An 18,142-nucleotide genomic window follows, 5' to 3' on the forward strand; every position below is an offset into this window, starting at 1 on the left:
CGTATCTGTAATGAGGAAGCCAAAGCACTGATGCCTCATATAAAATTACAGCACCCCATCTATGAAAATGTAACAAGGTAACAAAGTAACAAATCCACAAGTAAGGTGAAAAAGGCCAGTACAGAAACAAGTAGAAGCCTGATTTAGAGTAAATTACTAATTTTATAGCAGGGCTTACCTCTGGAGCCTGGAGGGATCCAAAGTCAAAAAATGAAGCCACGCAACGATTTTCATGTGGTGGAAAGAGATTTTAAATATGTAAATTAGGACCAAAGTGACATCAGTTATTTGAGAAGATACATAATAACTTGAGGATGGCATTGGTGATGAGCAGAATGATGGCATCTTATTTACATAACGAAGCCCACAGCAATGTTCCTGACAAGAATGGCTAGGATACGGTCACAGAGCTTTCCCATCTCGAAAACAGTGCAGTGAAGCTCTCTTGCACAATATAACATGAGTTGATTTCTTACAGCAAATATGCCCTAATTTAACATATAGAGAAATTCTGTTCATTGGCAGGCTTCTGAAAACTTCATACTATTTAGCCAAGTTTTATAGGTTCCATGCAAAAAGAAAGAGGAGATGAGTGCAAGTACAAGCTGTTTGTCATGTTGTTCTGCAATCCATCATGAAACACCGCAGTCCATTTATTCTTTGCACTACTGACATAATTTAGGAGATTGCAAAATATTCCAAGCTGACACCACATTACTGTAATATTGGTTTAGTATCCCCAAAGATACCAGTTCTGCCAATCTCAAATACGCATGTCTGTTTGCCCTTCCAACTCTCCCTTGGCTTACTTTTGACCCTCTGCTGAAAACATGTTGTCGACTGAGCTTACATTGAATAGCCTTTTTGTCTTTGCGGGAACTAATGTATTTTACAGAAAAAGTTAAATGACACATCTCGGAAAATCAGTGGGAAGTCAGGGAGAGAAATGAATATGGTCCTCGCATACAGTAATCAACTCAGCCTTTGCCTCTTGTGTGAAGGAACACAGATTTATTTAACTTCGAAATGTTTCTATAAAATCAACTCCTAATTTGCAAACGTACTCATTCTAATGATAAACATTTGTTTACCAAACATAAGATTGTGTAGTGAGGCCTGAAATAAATACAGCTTAACTCATTAGAAATTGCAGGCAATTTCAGAATAATTGCTTGCTTCAAGTCGACCCTCACAGTAACTATTGAAACAAAAGGCTGGCTTAGGTTGCTGGGTGAGATCATCAGGCTTCAGGAGCTTACCTGGAAGACCGGGGTGCCCTCGTCTGCCTGGAATGCCAGGTAAACCCTTCTCCCCGGGGGAGCCAGGAAGTCCTTGTGGCCCCTGCAGCCCTGGGAACCCCATTGGTCCTAAAATGAACATAAAGACGGGGATGCCGGAATGGAGAAGTATCGAGACAATGACAGTCAGATGGACTGAACTCAGAGAACCCAACACAAATCAGGGCAAAGTCAGCCTTGGAAACCAGGTGAGCCTCTCACTTTTTTCTGTAAAGCTGAGAAGAGCTGCCTTGTCTGAGGGAAACGCAAGAGTCGGTCAAAAGGAATAAGGAAAATGGTTTCATGATCAAGGCAAGACTAAAGTAGAATGAAAAGCTCTGTCGTCCTGAACTTTCTCTGGAGATGGAGGGCTGGAAGGGAGGGGAAAATGGGGCAGTGTTCAGCCACGTGGGACGATGTGCCTCCTGGCCCTGGGCTCCTGCCTCTCTTCCTCACAATGTCCTCCATCAGCCCTGCCAGCCACTCAGCGCCTCGTGTGTGAGGTTCCTTCCCTTCTTCTGTGCCCAGCAAGCCTCACCTCCTCAGGGAAGCCCTCTTTGGGGCCCCAGCCCAACTGCACTTGCTCTTGATGTGGTGTCATAGAAGAGTGTCCCTTAACTCAGAGCACCTGCCGCAGTTTATATTGATGGATCTTTAGTGTGAGTGTCTGTCTTCCCCCCTGAAACTCTACACCGACGAAGAGTGGGGACTGTGTAAACCTACTCACTGTTATATTCTTGTAGGTTCTTAATAAATGTTTGTGGAATAGATCGAATATTTCCCCCTGTTTAAGTCTGAAAGGTAAACTGAGGAAACTCCCTCCTCCTTTCCACAGTTAAACACTCTTTGGACCACATGCCCCCCTGAAATGGGAGTTAAGAAGCATGCTTAGTGGTTTCATCAATATTTCTAAGTCCTTGTATATCCTTTTTTTTTTTTTTTTTTTTTTTGGTCACTATTACTTATGCTGCATACTGTTTTCCTGAACCTGAAGAATATTTCCAGGTAAAGTTTCATTCTCTAGGGCAGTAACTGGGAAGAAGAAGTATCTTGTTTGGTTAAGGAACAAGGTTATATAGTTAGCCTTTTCCTTCCTTTTGGTGACTAGCAGGCTTGCATGTTTGTCCGATTCTGGGGTTCGATAACCAGAAGCCCACATATCTGCAGATATAGGCCACATTCTCTAAAATTGATTTTATTGCTAATAAAGTTGAGGGAGGGTTATTGTGTACTGTTGTGCAAGTTGTATACTGCACCATTACAGGGATGCCCTTTGCACTGTAAACATGGCAGCCTTATGGTAATTTTGGTCTTCATTTTGCCCTAATCTTTTGCTTTATTTCACATTCAGCCAGTTATTGGGCAGACTGTGACAGTTGCTTCTCTATCCATCTTCCTTATCTGTGACGGAAAGGAGTTAAAATGGACAACCAATATTGGTTCCTTTTCAACAAAAAAGTTCTAATGAACTGAGTAATTCTCTGAAAACCTGGTGACTAAAAACAAATATCCCCAAATATTCGCAGTTAAGTAAAAGTGACTTAAAAAATATTTTAGCTTTAAATAATGGGAGAATTTGATAACAGAGACTCTTTCACTAATATGAAACAGAAAGGTCAGCAGTCTAAACCCAAACTGTCCAACACAGAAGCCACTAACTGCATGTGGCTGCTGAACCGCTGAAATGGCGCGTCCAGACTGGGTTGTCTCGAGCGCATAAAACATGCGCCAGACTTCAGAGCTGGGGGGGAGGAGCATCTTATCTGGGAGAGGAACTAGGTCGTTAGGAACAGCCCTGATCATTGCACTGATAATTTATATCAATGATGATATGCTAAAGCAGTAATATTGGAATATATTTGTTAAAGGAAATAGGAAAGTTCGTTTCACTTATTTCTTTTTACTCTTTAAAATGGGGCTACCACACCTTTTCATTACAGGTGTCGCTTGTGTTATATTTCTATTGTCCGGTTCTGGTCTAGAAGATTACTCCCTTACTCGGAGCACCTGCCGCAGTTTATATTGATGGATCTTTAGTGTGAGTGTCTGTGAGAGCATGTTATTAGGGGCTGAAGTTGAACTTGTGTTTTTTTCCTCTTACTCATCCAAATGTTACCCAAACTTGAGGACTTTCTGGAAAAGTCGGGGCACTACCAAAATGCCGTGACTATGTCTGTAGGAAATGAAGTTACCTCCCAGGGGTACAGAACACCAGACCCTGAAGGTCAAGGTAACAAAAGTTTTCATGCACTACTTAAGGAACAACTTGCATGCCTACCTTTCTGGCCATCTTTTCCATCACATCCTGGGAAGCCTTTGCGTCCTGGAGGGCCGGGTGGGCCCGGGGGACCTGGAGGTCCTGGCAGACCACAGTCTCCTGGTTCCCCTTTCAGAAGGTCGACACTTCCAGGGAGGCCTGGGGGCCCAGGCGCTCCTGACCACAAGGAGGAGGCAAAAATCTTCTTTCAGTCAAAGACAAATATGACTGCAGGTTACCTGAGAGCTTCTTAAGGAAAGTAACCAAAGGCAAGCAAGAGACGGAGAGAATCAGAAGAACAAAAAAGTCAACAATATCTGAAGGAAAACAGGGATTGTCTCATGGAGCCCCCAAGCCGGGAGAGGGTGTAAATGGTCTGTTGTGAACAGTTAGACAAATGAGCATACAGAAAGCCTTCTTTCCCTTCCAAGGCAGCCCGTCTGGAAGCAAAGGTTTGTGGCTTTTCTTTGCATTGTCATCCCACTGCTTTAATATGATAGGTAGAAGGACGGATGAACAGACAGAAGGACAGATGGGCAGACAGACACATAGATGACAGGCTTTTGACAAAAATCTGGCTGATGAAAATTAAATGTTTAATCCTATTTGAAAACAGGTGTCTACCCAGGAAGTGAGCCCAACTTCTACTCCTACTTAGCTTCTACACTGCCTAGCATATTTTTGAACATTTAATTTTTCCCAGCATCAAATAGGATCCCATAATCTTTAGCCCACCCTGACTAAAACCCTAAAAATATAAAGGCAGTGGGTTGGGTCTGTCCGAAGGAGCTCTGTGAGCTATTAGGACATGACTGTGCACTTTGCAAAAGTCCACGGTGCCACAGCTCTTGTCCCCAGGCCCCTGACGGCTCTGGTCAGACCCCACTCTGTGAAATATTGCCTTGCTGGCCGTTGTCCCTGCCAAGTGCCGAGGGGAACAAGTGCTGTGAGCAGCTCTTGAAGACGTTCTGTTCCTGTGTGTGCCAGGCCCCCGGCACAGTCAGCTGGCTGGCTGGGGGCGGTGGTTCACATGGGAGGTGCCGGAGACCACCAGGCAGGGTGAGAGTCTGTCCTGCCTCCTGTTCTGCACCCTTGTGCTCAGCATGACGCTGGTGCTGGCAATGGGAGAGGCCCGCTGAGAGTCAGTGCACACCCAGGGAGCAGGTGCGGGAGCGCTCCGGCCCCAGGCCTGGCTCTGACAGCCCAGCACTGCCCACACTCTGCCTTTTCCATCTGCCAGATCGATGGGGCTGCTCACGGGCTTCAGCTCTGCTTTTCTCAGGTCCTACATCCCTCTGGAGCTGGCAGCATGTAAGGAAGGGAGAGGGTTACCATCCTTTGCTGGGATGTTCTCATACCTCTTGGACCGTCGGGGCCAGGAGGTCCCTGATCTCCGGGTGGACCTGGGTCAGGAATGTCCCCTTCAGGAGCTCTTCCTGTGGCACCTGCCAGACCAGGTAATCCAGGTCTCCCTGAGAAGGGACGTGTTTCTGATGTCAGCCTCGTTACATTTGGAAGGTTTGAATTTAGTTACTAAGAGGGGCAAAGCATGCTGCTTCTTACCTGGGGGGCCGGGGGGACCTCTTCCTCCAGAAGGGCCTGGGGGAGAAATTCCTGGACTCCCAGGGTCTCCCATCGCCCCTTTTAGCCCGGGTGTGCCCACTGGACCAGGTGGGCCCACTTCGTGTAAACCTTGAAGAGGGAAACAGCATTAATTCTGCATTTTCGGTTTGTCCCTATTGCTGCTCCTGGAAAAGAACAGCTTCCAGACGGGGTGACAGCGACCCAGCGGGTCGTGCTGAGCCCGACTGCCTGCTGTAGTGGTGGCCCCTATGCTGTAAGCTCTCCCTGAGTCAGTCATCACCTTCCCTCTCATGCCCCATTACACGACCCGCTGCAGGTCAGCCATAGGCTTATTTTACGATTATTTCCCCGGTTAAAACAAAACAAACACAAAAACAAAACAAAACAAAAAAACCAACAACATATCAACATTCCAACCTCTACCCCAGAAGGAGTGAAACCAAATGAGATCCAGCCATAAGGAATAATAATAACAACAACAATAATAATAATAATAATAGTAAGCTGAATACACTAGTTTGACATTTCAGGGGGAACCTGGCATGTTAGTAACAACCACAGAGGAGGTCCACACTGCAGCAGGAGCATGTCACTGGTTTCTTGGGGGAAGTACATACATTATCAGACTATTCGGAGGAGCCTCTAAAATGAATCCTCTGTGACCTGAATTAATTCTTGGCCTTGCACACATATCAAGATTCTGCCTCTCTCCAGCAACTATGTCAAACCCAGCAGCACGACAACCCAGCCCTGGGCCAAACACCCTCCCACCGCCGTGTCAGATGCCAGCTGCCTTGTCTGACTGTGGGCTGTTTTTCTGAGACACTAAAGCAACACACGAGCCCTATACTAAAATCCCAGAACAAGCTCAAATGCAGTTGCTGACGATGAACCTATCTGGGGTAGCAAAGGTAACAGCGACTTGCTCGAGTAACTTGTTTGAACAGCAGCCGGTTGAGGGTGTGAAAAGTACTCATTAGACCCATGTGGCCGTACTTGCCATCACTACACTTAATACCAAAAAGAAAAGAACAAAAAACAAAAAACTCCCAACTCTCTGTCATTTGTAGCATTTAAAAATTGAGTTCCACCTAAGCAATTATTCAGAATATTTTTAGCAGAGAGATAGCTCCAAGCAACACCAACAAAAGACACTGATAACCAACTATTCTTTCTAGGTTTTAGGTTTAGGTCTTCCCAGGGGTCCTTTTTAGAGAAGTCATCTTCAGTACTAAGAACAGTCCAGTACTGTGTCTCCCAGCTAAGCCAGTTTCTTAGTTTTGGCACCCCACATCGTGTGTCGTGAAGGAATACTGGCAGTTTCTCACAGCCTGCTGACTGCAGTTCGGTCTAGGCAAAGGATTTTCTCTTACCTGAAGCGCCTTTGGCTCCTTTCTGACCCTTTAAACCATGCAAGCCGTTCAGACCGGGCGCCCCGGAGGGACCTGAAACACATCACAGGCCTGTGACCCACCAGGGAAGACCCAGTGTTGAAGTTCACCGGCCCCTCGGCCCGGACACCACCCAGGGGATGATTGGCTGATGGCCACCGACAGATTCTCCAGGCGGGAGCCCTGAGGTCACACTGTCTAGATGTCATTATCAAGGCTAAAACCATACCAGTGGTTATTATTTAACATTTTCATTTGATGGACATTTTCTGCAACACAGGTAGCACGTTTCTTTGGTTTTAACATAGTGCTCTTGGTTTATGACCATATTGTGGACATCTCTCTATCCAGATAGTCTAGAATTACTGAATCTTCTTGTAGGAAGGAACGTTAGGTTCTATGACAACGAACTTATCCTAGATGAGAGAAAAGAGATCGGATCGGAGCAAACCTAGGCCTCCTTCCACCCAGGTTCAGGACCTGTCCACTCCACCGTGGTCTGTAGATACTAATTTCTTTGGGATCTAGTCAGGTAAAGGTAGTAAGACAATAAGGACACATGAGGCCTGTGGCAAACTGGGGAATACATGACCTACCTAACTTTTCTTCAAATTCCGTACTACTCAGAAAGAAGAAGCTTGCAGGGCAGGTTTGGTTAGCACTATTTCTTTGCCATGACTTCCTTCAAAATGAATCACTCTGATACCTCTTTACTGAAACTCAATTTATTTCATAACAATCATTGGAAACTCCAGTCTCTGTAATGAGGTATGATTTCTTTCTGCCAGGCATCAGTGTAGTCCTCCAAGGAGACAGATATCTACCAGCCTGACTTCCCGAAGTAAGCTGTCAGTGAACACTGAACACCCATCAGTCTATAGACTCATAAATAGATAAATGCATGAAGTATCTAAAATACATTTATATTATAACATACAGATACTTCTATAAGTGTAGAGATTTACACTTCTATAAGTGTAGAGGAGACAAACAAGGGACAGGCAGAGGGAAGGAGAGAGGGAGGAAGGGAAGAAGACAGACGACTGATACAATTCTGGGAGCAGGGCCCTCTGCCAGGCGATTCATACATGTCTTGTCTCATGGATTTGGGGGAAACCATCTTCTGCTCAGCCCCTGGCCAAACCTGGTGACCTTCCAAATTCATCGGTGGATCTTCATTGAAGGCTGAGAGCCGTCCAGCCCGTCACTCAGTTTGGGGCCACATCCCTGTCATTTGCAATCGCAGTGTTCTAGCACACATCAAATGGCCCTCAGTTACCCCATGAAACCTGCACAGAGCTCCCTTGATGCCCTTCTGCCGGTGCCTGTCCCATACCACACAAGTGAGTCTGGATGACTGGATTACTTTGGATAAATTAATTGAGTGCAAGATCGGGTCGTCTTAGTCATCCCATGCCCCTGTCTAGCATGTGACACACAGTTGGTGTTCAGTAGGTGTTGGTTGAATGGGTGAGTGGATGCATGAATGAGTGAATGAGGAAATGTTCCACAGGGAGTGCCGGGACGTGAACGGGTGGAGAGAAAGCTGTCGGAAGGAGGGGGCACAATGTCGATTTGCATGTTACACATTCTTTAATAAATTTATGGGAGGAATAAGGTTTGGTGAAGTTAGAGGCATCCATTTGTGTATAAATAATTTAAGTGCTAATTATTACTACTCATTAATGCAAGTCCTCTGTGGGCTTCTTATTAAAAGAGGGAACACTTAGCTAGTTTCACTCTATTTATTATCAGTACTTGAAATGGATGGTTATTCTGTTTTTAAACTTAAACTTTAGATTGGTGCAAAGGAGCCGCATTCTCTCATCCCCACCCCCCCAAAATGGGAATGCACCCTTATTTTTCCTAAAGCTCTTATTTCCTAACCACTTTTCACAGTTCTGGCTGAGTTTATTTTTCAATCCTCTTTCCTCTTAATGAGCCAACGTTTCAAGTTTGCACCAAAAGAACACACAGACCTTCTTCATCTGCCAAATCTGGATATTTATGGCAATCTATCTGAAATGATAATAAATTTTTTGAGAACACTTTGCTATTTCAATGTGTTTTGATCTCCAGCTGAAGCCACCAAGATTGATGGCTTGGGGACTTAGCTGGGGTGGAATGTCTCAGCTTCTGCCAACTCTCCATTGTCCCATCAACGCATCCAGATCCCGGGCTGTCACAGGCCCAGCCCCTCACCATTGTTGAACTGGCCGACCCTTATCTGACCCAATGTTATCTTTCTAAATTGAATGCAGCTACATCTGGGTAGGATTTTAAGGGCAATTTTTCCTTTCTACTGAAAGCTTTTTATCAATCCCATCTCTAAATCAGAAAGTTGTTCATGCATAAAATATATACAGAGCAGATGAGAGGCAATTAAGCTAACAAAGCACATTCTTTGGTAATGAGGATTTTTTATTCACCTCTCTGGCCATCCTCCTGCTTAACACCCTTCACGTAAGGCTGCCCCTCCCTATGCTCACGGGCGGGGGTGCTCTCCCTTCTACCCAGCCCGGTCAGAGAATCGAATCTCCTGCTCCAGCCCTAATGGGAATCACAGCCTCCATCCTGGTTAGCAAGCCCACTCAGAGACTAGGTCCTCACTGAGGTTTTCTTTTGTTCTAAAGCCTGAAAATGCCACTCTATCCCCAGTGGCCTTTGTACAGGTTTTTACATTTAATGGGATGACCACCTTGTCCCTGTGCGAGGGGGACTTGCCCAGCTCTGGCGTTCTGAGGCACCCTCCGTCCCAGGCAAACTCGGACAGCTGGTCACCGGAACGTGAAAGGCGATGGGAAAGGGATCCATGTAACTAAGGTAATGGTTGAACACAGTTGAAAATGTATCAAAACAGAATCTGAAATAAGATATATATGTTTTTTAGTTCAGAAACTACATGACTGCCTACTGAGGATAGGCGCAAGAGCATAAAGACATGGTCTCCTAACCCCGGAGCTCCCATCCCCAAATATACTCGGTGACAGCTGGCTGACAAGACAATGGAGAGCACGAGAGAAGCAGTCCCTGACATGACAGAACAAATGGGCAATTACTTCAGGAGTGGTAAGTGCTGTGGGGGCAGGGCCAGAAGGGACACCCCGCCCCCCCGCCCGTAGAGAAAGGGGGAGAACATTCCCATGATTTCCACAGCTCTAACATGATAGCATTTCTTTCCAGATAAAAGATATTTCGAGGTGCCTTTTTTCTGAGGAAACATTTTGCCACCAGCCAAAACAACCCAATCCACATCTTTACGGTTGTTGCCATGGAGCAGGCAGTTGTCTTTAGATTTTCATTATTCCAATCTCATGAACGCCCAACGAGGAACCGAGTGTCTTCCCTTTAGAGGGCATATGTGCTTGAACATTTAAACCTACAAATCAAGCCATTTTTAGCATATGTTTAAGTTAGGGTTTAAATCTGATTGAACACAAGCAGGACTCAGAATCCATATGGCCCGTTCCAGCAGAGCAAACAACTTTGGAGTTCAACAGCTGGTTTGTTCAAACAAGATAATCAGTCCCCTTGACTTATTTAGAACATACTTCAAATATTTAGTTTCTCAGATCAAAGTGTTTCTGCTGGAGTGCGGTTCATTTTTGTAACAGCATGATAAACTGCAACAATGGATTTATACTGTGGACGTTTTCACTTTTAGGAATGTATTCACGGTTCGGTTTGGTTTGGTTTTTAAAGACAGGTCATTCGTTGGGCTGTTTGCAGAGAAACAGTGTCGCTGCATGGCCAGGAGGCACCACTGCAGCGTCTGTCTGTGTGCTGGGGTGAATATTTGGGCTGACAGAGTCATTTCCCCACTGTCTCTTGACAAACCCTTTATTTTATAGCACAGGACTCTGATGTGGTTGGAGATCATTTTTCGAGCGATTCTGTTACTCAATCAACATCACTGGCTATTGGTTTTTTAATAACATACCATAGTGAAATGATTTAATAAATGCGAACTAATTCAAGAGCAGGACAAATCAGCAATAGTAACCTGAGCCTAGTCATTTTAGTCAAACTGAGTGTCTATTGTTATGGCACTGAGATGTTTGAAGATCCTTGCTATTTTTATTAAACCAAGAGGGTAAGATGACGGGGAAATGCAGTAGGAGTGGTTCATGATGGAAATGTTTCCTTTTGGGTTTTTACCAATTTCATCTTCCAGACGTTCAAAAAAGTGTTGGAGAATACCCCACCAGGGCTTCAGGGATTTCCAGGGACAGCAAACAGCCACAATTACTAGATAAGCTTTTAACATAAAAAAAATTATACCTGGTATTAAGGAGGGCGTGTATTGCAATGAGCACTGGGTGTTCCACGCAAACAATGAATTGTGGAATACTACATCAAAAATTAATGAAGTACAGTAGGGTGACTAGCACAACATAATAAATTATGCCATTGCTTGAGATCCTAAATTTATTACCAATCACTGGACTTCACATTAAATGTCAATGAAAAGGGAGAAGAACAGTACAAAGATGTCTTGTTTAGTTATGGGAACCAGAAGCCAAATAATATTTGGCCGCATGGAAATACATAAAGTACCAGTGCTCCAGAATAAAGGGCCTCCCTCCCTGCAGAGTTGCACCAGGTCCTACATACCACACTACTGCGTATTGGGAAACAAACACTATGTGAAAGTTCTTTGGTGAGGGAAGAGATGAAAGAGTGGGAAATTTTAATTTGGATTTTCAAAACAATGAAACAAGCCCAAAGGAGGGGTTACCAACTCTTCCGAGTAGAAGTGATTTCTATTTAACCAAAATTTGGTACATGGATGAGTCAACTAGCAGAAGGTAAGGGGAGGAAGGTGGGAAAAGAGAATCTTAGTTATAGAAATCTACTAAGCAAGGCTTGACTCTTCATCTGCTATTCAAGCGAAGACCTTCAACTTCATAGCTACTAGCTCAGCTGTCCATTCTTCTACTTGTCCAGCCCTCTATTTTTAATTTATTCACAAATTTTAAAATACTTACCACAACCATCCAGTAGACTTACTGGGTATCCACTGGGTGCCAAGGATATAAAAATCATGTTTTACTTGGTGAGAAAGATTTTTAAACATACAAATGTATAGGACATACATGCTACACTACAGGTGTGCACAAAGTACCCAGGAAAAACATTTTTTTCTAAAATGGAAGAAATGGACTGAAGAGGAGTAAGTATCATAGAGGAATGGAGGGGCATGGGTTTTTGTTAATAACCAAATACAGGACGTACAACAGGGTATATGGTATTATTGTAATGAAACATATAATGAGTTTTCGATGACTCATAGCGACCAAAAATTCAACCAAGAAAAAAATGTTTCTTTATCTAACAAAGATAAAGAATATTGGTAACTCTTTCTCCATAGCATTTATATTCTCTTACCTGCACATACCACAATTGGTAAATGTAGTTACATTTATGTTTTTGTTTTTGTTTTGTTTTTTACATTTATGTTTTTCAGTGTAATGGTAAATGTAGTTACAGGTAGGCTTCTAATACAACTCTCGGACTACATTGTGAGATCCAAGAAGGCAGTAACAATGTCAATTCTCTCCAGAATTGTACACCCAGTGTCTAACACACAATCTAGAACATAACAGAAGCTTAACTATCTTAAGGAGAGAATAAGTGAAGAGGCCTGAGCATTACAGAAAACGCTGAGAGAAATGTTCTCAAAGATGGCAGCACCGTCATTTTGGTCGAAGGCTGGCAGAGAGCCGAGATGCCCTGCCTGAAGCTCTGAGTGAGAAGAAGGAGCTAATTAAGGACATCTGTGGGAAATAGGAAGGAGCCATGACCAAGAGCAGTGTCACTGGGCACAGGAAAGGCGCTGTCAATTTGCCCTCAAGGGTCAGGCTTCCTTTCCACTCACCTTTTATTCCTGGGAGCCCCGGTGCCCCTGGATCTCCCACCATGCCTCTTGGCCCAGGATCCCCCGTTTCTCCTGGAGGTCCCTGCAGCCCAGGCGCCCCTTGAGTACCTGAGGACGAGAGGGAGGTTCTGCAGACACCCAGATGAGATATGAATTACCTTCACAGGGAAGGTCATCTGTGCTCTTAACAGGTGGCTCCCTCGAACATTGTCTTATCACTTTTTCCCCCTAGACCTCTAACTCTAGAAAGAAAACTACACTTAACCTCAGAGGGAGCAAATCACTTTGGAGTGATCACTGTTGCCTTTTATAATTTTATTTTTTTTTAAAGATTTTATTTATTTATTTGACAGATCACAAGTAGATGGAGAGGCAGGCAGAGAGAGAGAGAGAGAGGGAAGCAGGCTCCCTGCTGAGCAGAGAGCCCGATGCGGGACTCGATCCCAGGACCCTGAGATCATGACCTGAGCCGAAGGCAGCGGCTTAACCCACTGAGCCACCCAGGCGCCCGCCTTTTATAATTTTAAACTTTCACTGTATTCCGCATCGGCAAGAGGAGGAGCCGTAAGAGGTTGTGCTGTCCATGTGATATGTGCCTTAAATCTAAAGGAGAGAAGAAAACCAGCATCTGGATGGCAAGGGGATTAAGGAGGGATGGGAAGGCGCTTCTATCTGTCAGACCCTCACTTTGTGCCTGGCACATTGCTAGGTTCTTGACAGGTGTTGTCTTGGTTTACTCCCAGACCAGCCCCATGGGACTGGACTAACTCCACCCTATGGGTGAGGTACAGGTAAGTGTGAGTGACTTCTCCAGAGTCACAGGCCTGGGAAGTGGCAGAGTCTAAGGGAAGGTTGGCTCTTTCTGATACACTAGAAGATAGATGAGTACTCTGGAAGTTTCCAGGTTCCTTTCAAAATACCTGGACACCCGGGTGGTCCAAAGGCACCAGGTAATCCTGGCCTTCCTGGTGGTCCTGTGGGGCCTTGAACACCAGGCAAGCCCTGATCGCCGGGTACTCCGGGATGTCCTAAAGAAGGAAGAATCAAGCATCTGAGTAATTGTGGATTGGTCTTTGAGGCCGTGCATCTATAAAACCTCTAATTTCAGGACTTGACATCCTTTTCTAGTAGTACTTGTTTACATTTACAATTTTTCTGTTGAAAAGATAACACTAAGGAAAAATTGAAAACAAAACATCTTTAATCCTACCACCTTCATACAATTTCTCACGTGTATAACAATGTGCAAATAAGTCCCCCAGTTTTATATTCTGATTTTTTAAAATTAGCATTGTATTATAAGTAATTTTCCAAATTTGCTATTATTTTCTCCTCCTCCTCCTTCTTCTTCTTATTGTTACTATTATTATTAAAGTAGGCTCCATGTCCAGCGTGGAGCCCAACACAGGGCTTGAACTCACAACCCTGAAATCAAGACCTGAGCTGAGATCAAGAGTCAGATGCTTAACTGACTGAGCCACCCAGGTGCCCCTCTAATTGTTGTTTCAAAAAGACCAGCTGATAGCTTATTGAGTTAATCTTAATAAATTAATTAACCTAATTTTCTCTTACTATTAGCCATTCAAGTTATTTCTCTTTGCTGTTATGCATAATGATCTTTATACATTTTTAATCCATTTTTCTCAAATTATTTCCTTGGGAAAAATTCCTAGGAGTAGAATTTCTAGGTAACATAGTACATTTTGGTTCAGTTTTCTGCATTTCAAACTGCTGAAGTATTTTAAAGTAAATCACAGACATCACGGAATTCCACCGCTAAATACTTTAAGAGGTATGCCTGAAAAAACCATTTTACTTCATGGCCCAAATAACATCATCACAGCCAAGAAAATTAATACCAATCATTAATATCCTCTAGTACTCATTCCATACTTGGGTTCTCCCACTTGTGCCCTTAATGTCCTTCACACTGGTTTGTCCACACCGGCTCTCATTCCAGAAACACACTGCATCTGGTGGTTACATGCCTTAAGTTAAAGAAAAAAAAATCCACTACAGTCTCTTTCTCAGGACGGAGACCTGCTGAAGAGAACACTTCAGCTGCTGCTTAGTCTTTGAGAATAGACCATTCTGTTCTTGACAGAGGCGGTCAGGTGGTCTGGGTAAATGGTGCCCTAATTCCCATCACTGTTGTGTACATGGTTACAACAACTCTAAGTGCATGCCCTGTGCTCACTCGGGACTTGTGAGTTTGTCGGTTTGTTCTCCTGCTAATTCTGTAAGAAGAAAACACTACCTGAGGCTCCCTTTAGTTACATTTCTTTGATTACTAAAGAAGATGACTATTTCCCCAGGTTTATTTACAATGTATTGCTTTAATACAATTCAGACTTACAGGATAACCCAATAGTCTGTGATGAAATTAGCCAGCTGAGTCTACAAATAGAATACATGATTCTGGATTTACAGACCCAAGGTGGGGGATTAGCAGTAGGCACAGTCATTATTTATTAGAACACACACGAAACAAGCCTCTGTTAGTCTATGCCTGCTCCCTGATGGAATTTAAGATCTATGAACCTCACTGTGTGTTATGTTATTTATCCTGTAAACATTACTGCAGTTAAGGTAAGGCAGTGTTACTCTAATCTCCAAATGGAAATACTGAGGCTTGCCTCCCCTGTCATACTTGTGTTAAGAACCGAACTTCTGAATTCATCTGTGCTATATTTTCTCATTGAAGTAAAAGGGGTTCAGGGTGGGGGGGGGAGAGACAAGTAGAAAACTAAACCCAGGACACTCATTTAAAATCCCCTGAGATAGGTAGCAGTTCTATGCTTTCTCTTGGGCTCGTTCAAATTCAATCAATGCAGCTTTTCCCAGTCAATGGAATTTGCATATTTAGGTAGACTCTGTGCTGGTGAATAACATATGACATAATTTAGAAATTTTATTTTTTTAAAGATTTTATTTATTTATTTGACAGACAGAGATCACAAGTAGGCAGAGAGGCAGACAGAGAGAGAGGAGGAAGCAGGCTCCCTGCTGAGCAGAGAGCCCGACTCAGGGCTCGATCCCAGGACCCTGGGATCATGACCTGAGCCAAAGGCAGAGGCTTTAACCCACTGAGCCACCCAGGCGCCCCTAATTTAGAAATTTTAAACTAAAGCTACAGCATATGAGAAAAGGAACAGTTTCAATGGTGATAACTGCAGGATACGAGGGAAATTATGCTAACATAAATTTCCTTGAAAAAGTTAGCCCAAGTATAAAATAACTCAGATTTATAATTTTTCACTTAAAATACTAGGTAATATTAAAGGCTTCCATTTTGGACTAGTTTCAGCTTGTAAAATCTTACTATCTTAATGGTTTACATAAAAATACCAGTAAAAATGGAACTTTCCATTTACCACCTGCTTTTAAGGAATCTTATTTGATCTTCAGAACAATCCTATAATTATGCATGGGGCCAGTTTACAAGTGAGGAAACTGAGCTCAAAGGTGACAAGCAACTTGCCCAGGACCACATGGGCAGTATTAAGGAAGACTGACTTTGAACCCTGGTTTCCCTTCTCAAGGCTTCTTTCCTACTCTGATACTTAATATGAACCTCCATAATGTTAACCTCAAAACTACTTCCCCCTCCAAATGTACATTTAAGCTGTACATTTTCATTAAAACACTGCATTATTTAAGCCCATTTGACCATGTCAGAGGTAAAAGACCAACATGGAAGAAGAGTGGAAAAATTCTTGCCATTGTAGCAAGCTTGTTTTTCTGTTAAACTTCTATTTTAGCAATCTTATGGTATAAAAACAAAAAATATATATATTTTTAAAGATTTTATTTACTTACTTGACAGAGAGAGATACAATGAGAGAGAGAACACAAGCAGGGCGAGTGAGAGATGGGGAAGCAGGCTCCCCACCGAGCAGGGAGCCCGATGCGGGGCTCCATCCCAGGACCCTGGGATCATGACCTGAGCTGAAGGCAGAGGCTTAACAACTGAGCCACCCAGGTGCTCCTTAAATTCCTGATGATACTTCTGCTCTGATACTTTTTCTGTTGTATATAATGAAACATGACTTCTGCCAAAGAGAATTTTAAGATAATGCACGAAACAAGGGGCATGTGGGTGGCTCAGTCAGTTGGGCGGCTGACTTTTGATTGCAGCTCAGGTCATGATCTCAGGGTCCTGGGATCCAGCCCCGAGTCGGGCTCTGTGCCCAGTGGGCATTCTGCTTGAGATACTCTCTCTCTCCCTCTCCCCTTCCTCCCACTCACCCCCTTTCTCTATCTCTCTCAAATAAATAAATAAAATGCACAAACCTATTAATGTGAGATATTTTAACTTACAAGGGACAGACCTAAACCTATCCACTACCAACTGAATAAGATTGTGCGTACTTCTTTAACCTATCATTTGTGGATGGCATTTGTTCTTTTCATGCAATGAATATCCCTGTCCATGTATCTTTATCCATTCATCTGGTAACTGACTTAAGATAAATTCTTACAAGTAAAATTACTAAGTTAAAAGGCATGTATATTTCATCAATGGTGGGTCATGCACTGTAGCCAGCCACTGTTTTGAGGGGAAGGTAAGAGATCACAGGTACATGGCTATCCATTCTGAGGGATTACGTGTCAGCTATCACTGATACACAAAGTACCATTTTGAAGAGTTTATATTCATTGTTGGTGATGAAGTTTTACTTTTTTTTTCTTTTGGTTTGGGTTTTAGTAAATTAGATATTTAATAACTGAGATACTGTGTGATACCTCAACAATGGCACTCCTCACTGGCATTCACATGTGATTTTCTGAGTAGGAAAGAAAGGGCTAGAGTAACAACCTGAAGCGATGGCCAGTGTGAGTGGTTACTGCTAATGTATCATTTATAATTCTAGTGATTATGAAATAGTCTAGCTTTATTTGCTTGCAATAATCATTTTTGACCATGTCAAAATCTGGGCATGTCAAGGAGAGTGGATTGTTATTTCAACATCATAGGTCATGGGAGTCGTGGTGGAAAAAGACTGAGAATCCCTGGTTTATAATCCTGATGTCCTTCCAGGCCAAGGATGTGGTGGCGGTGTTTATAATCCTTCTGACATGTATCTTAGTGTGTAAAGGGGGAAGAAAATATTGATATAATTATTGCCCACAAAGAGTATAAAGTAATTGCTCTATTTCTCAAACCAAATTTATTGATTTTTTTTAAAGATATTTTTATTTATTTATTTATTTGACAGACAGAGATCACAAGTAGGCAGAGAGGCAGGCAGAGAGAGAGGAGGAAGCAGGCTCCCCGCTGAGCAGAGAGTGCCATACCCAGCGTGGAACCCAACATGGCCAGAATTCATGACCCTGAGATCGAGACCTGAGCCAAGACCAAGACCCAGACATTCAACTGATTGAACCACCAAGTTGCCCCTATTCTCTTTTGTTTCAATAAGAAAAACACGTAGCTATAGCTCTACCTGGACATCCAGGGCCACCTGGTTCACCCTTTGGACCAGGGAAGCCGAACTGACTTGCAGGGTCACCTTTGTCTCCTGTAAGTGATAAAATGCACATAACATTATTTAAGAGAATTTAATTTTAGTTCATACATGTGACTTAATAACTGTCATATTTGTCTTTAGAGTTTATCTTCAAATATTCCAGAAGAGTTTTTGAAAAAAATTTTTTTATATAAAAACAATGGAAACATAGATGCAAGATGTGATTTAAGCACACACATACACACACACACATGCACACACACATTTTTTTGTTCATAACAATC

At 43.2% G+C, this 18,142-nt stretch overlaps 1 protein-coding gene across 10 annotated transcripts in view; it reads right to left on the reverse strand.

Annotated features, from left to right (window-relative positions):
* COL4A4 (collagen type IV alpha 4 chain) overlaps positions 1-18,142 on the reverse strand; it is a 122,166-nt gene that overhangs the window by 13,158 nt on the left and 90,866 nt on the right. For 9 of the 10 annotated variants that reach the window (XM_047721164.1, XM_047721163.1, XM_047721166.1 and 6 more), the window contains 9 exons: positions 17,835-17,909; positions 13,308-13,415; positions 12,388-12,495; positions 6,492-6,563; positions 5,098-5,226; positions 4,893-5,006; positions 3,556-3,711; positions 1,260-1,367; positions 179-187 (listed from right to left, as the gene is read on the reverse strand). In XM_047721164.1, the coding sequence (XP_047577120.1) occupies positions 179-187; positions 1,260-1,367; positions 3,556-3,711; positions 4,893-5,006; positions 5,098-5,226; positions 6,492-6,563; positions 12,388-12,495; positions 13,308-13,415; positions 17,835-17,909 (879 nt within the window). The remainder of the gene's footprint in view (positions 1-178; positions 188-1,259; positions 1,368-3,555; positions 3,712-4,892; positions 5,007-5,097; positions 5,227-6,491; positions 6,564-12,387; positions 12,496-13,307; positions 13,416-17,834; positions 17,910-18,142) is intronic. The other variant, XM_047721167.1, reaches the window with a different exon arrangement.

This window comes from Lutra lutra, chromosome 3, assembly GCF_902655055.1.
Source record: "Lutra lutra chromosome 3, mLutLut1.2, whole genome shotgun sequence".
NCBI lineage: Eukaryota > Metazoa > Chordata > Mammalia > Carnivora > Mustelidae > Lutra > Lutra lutra.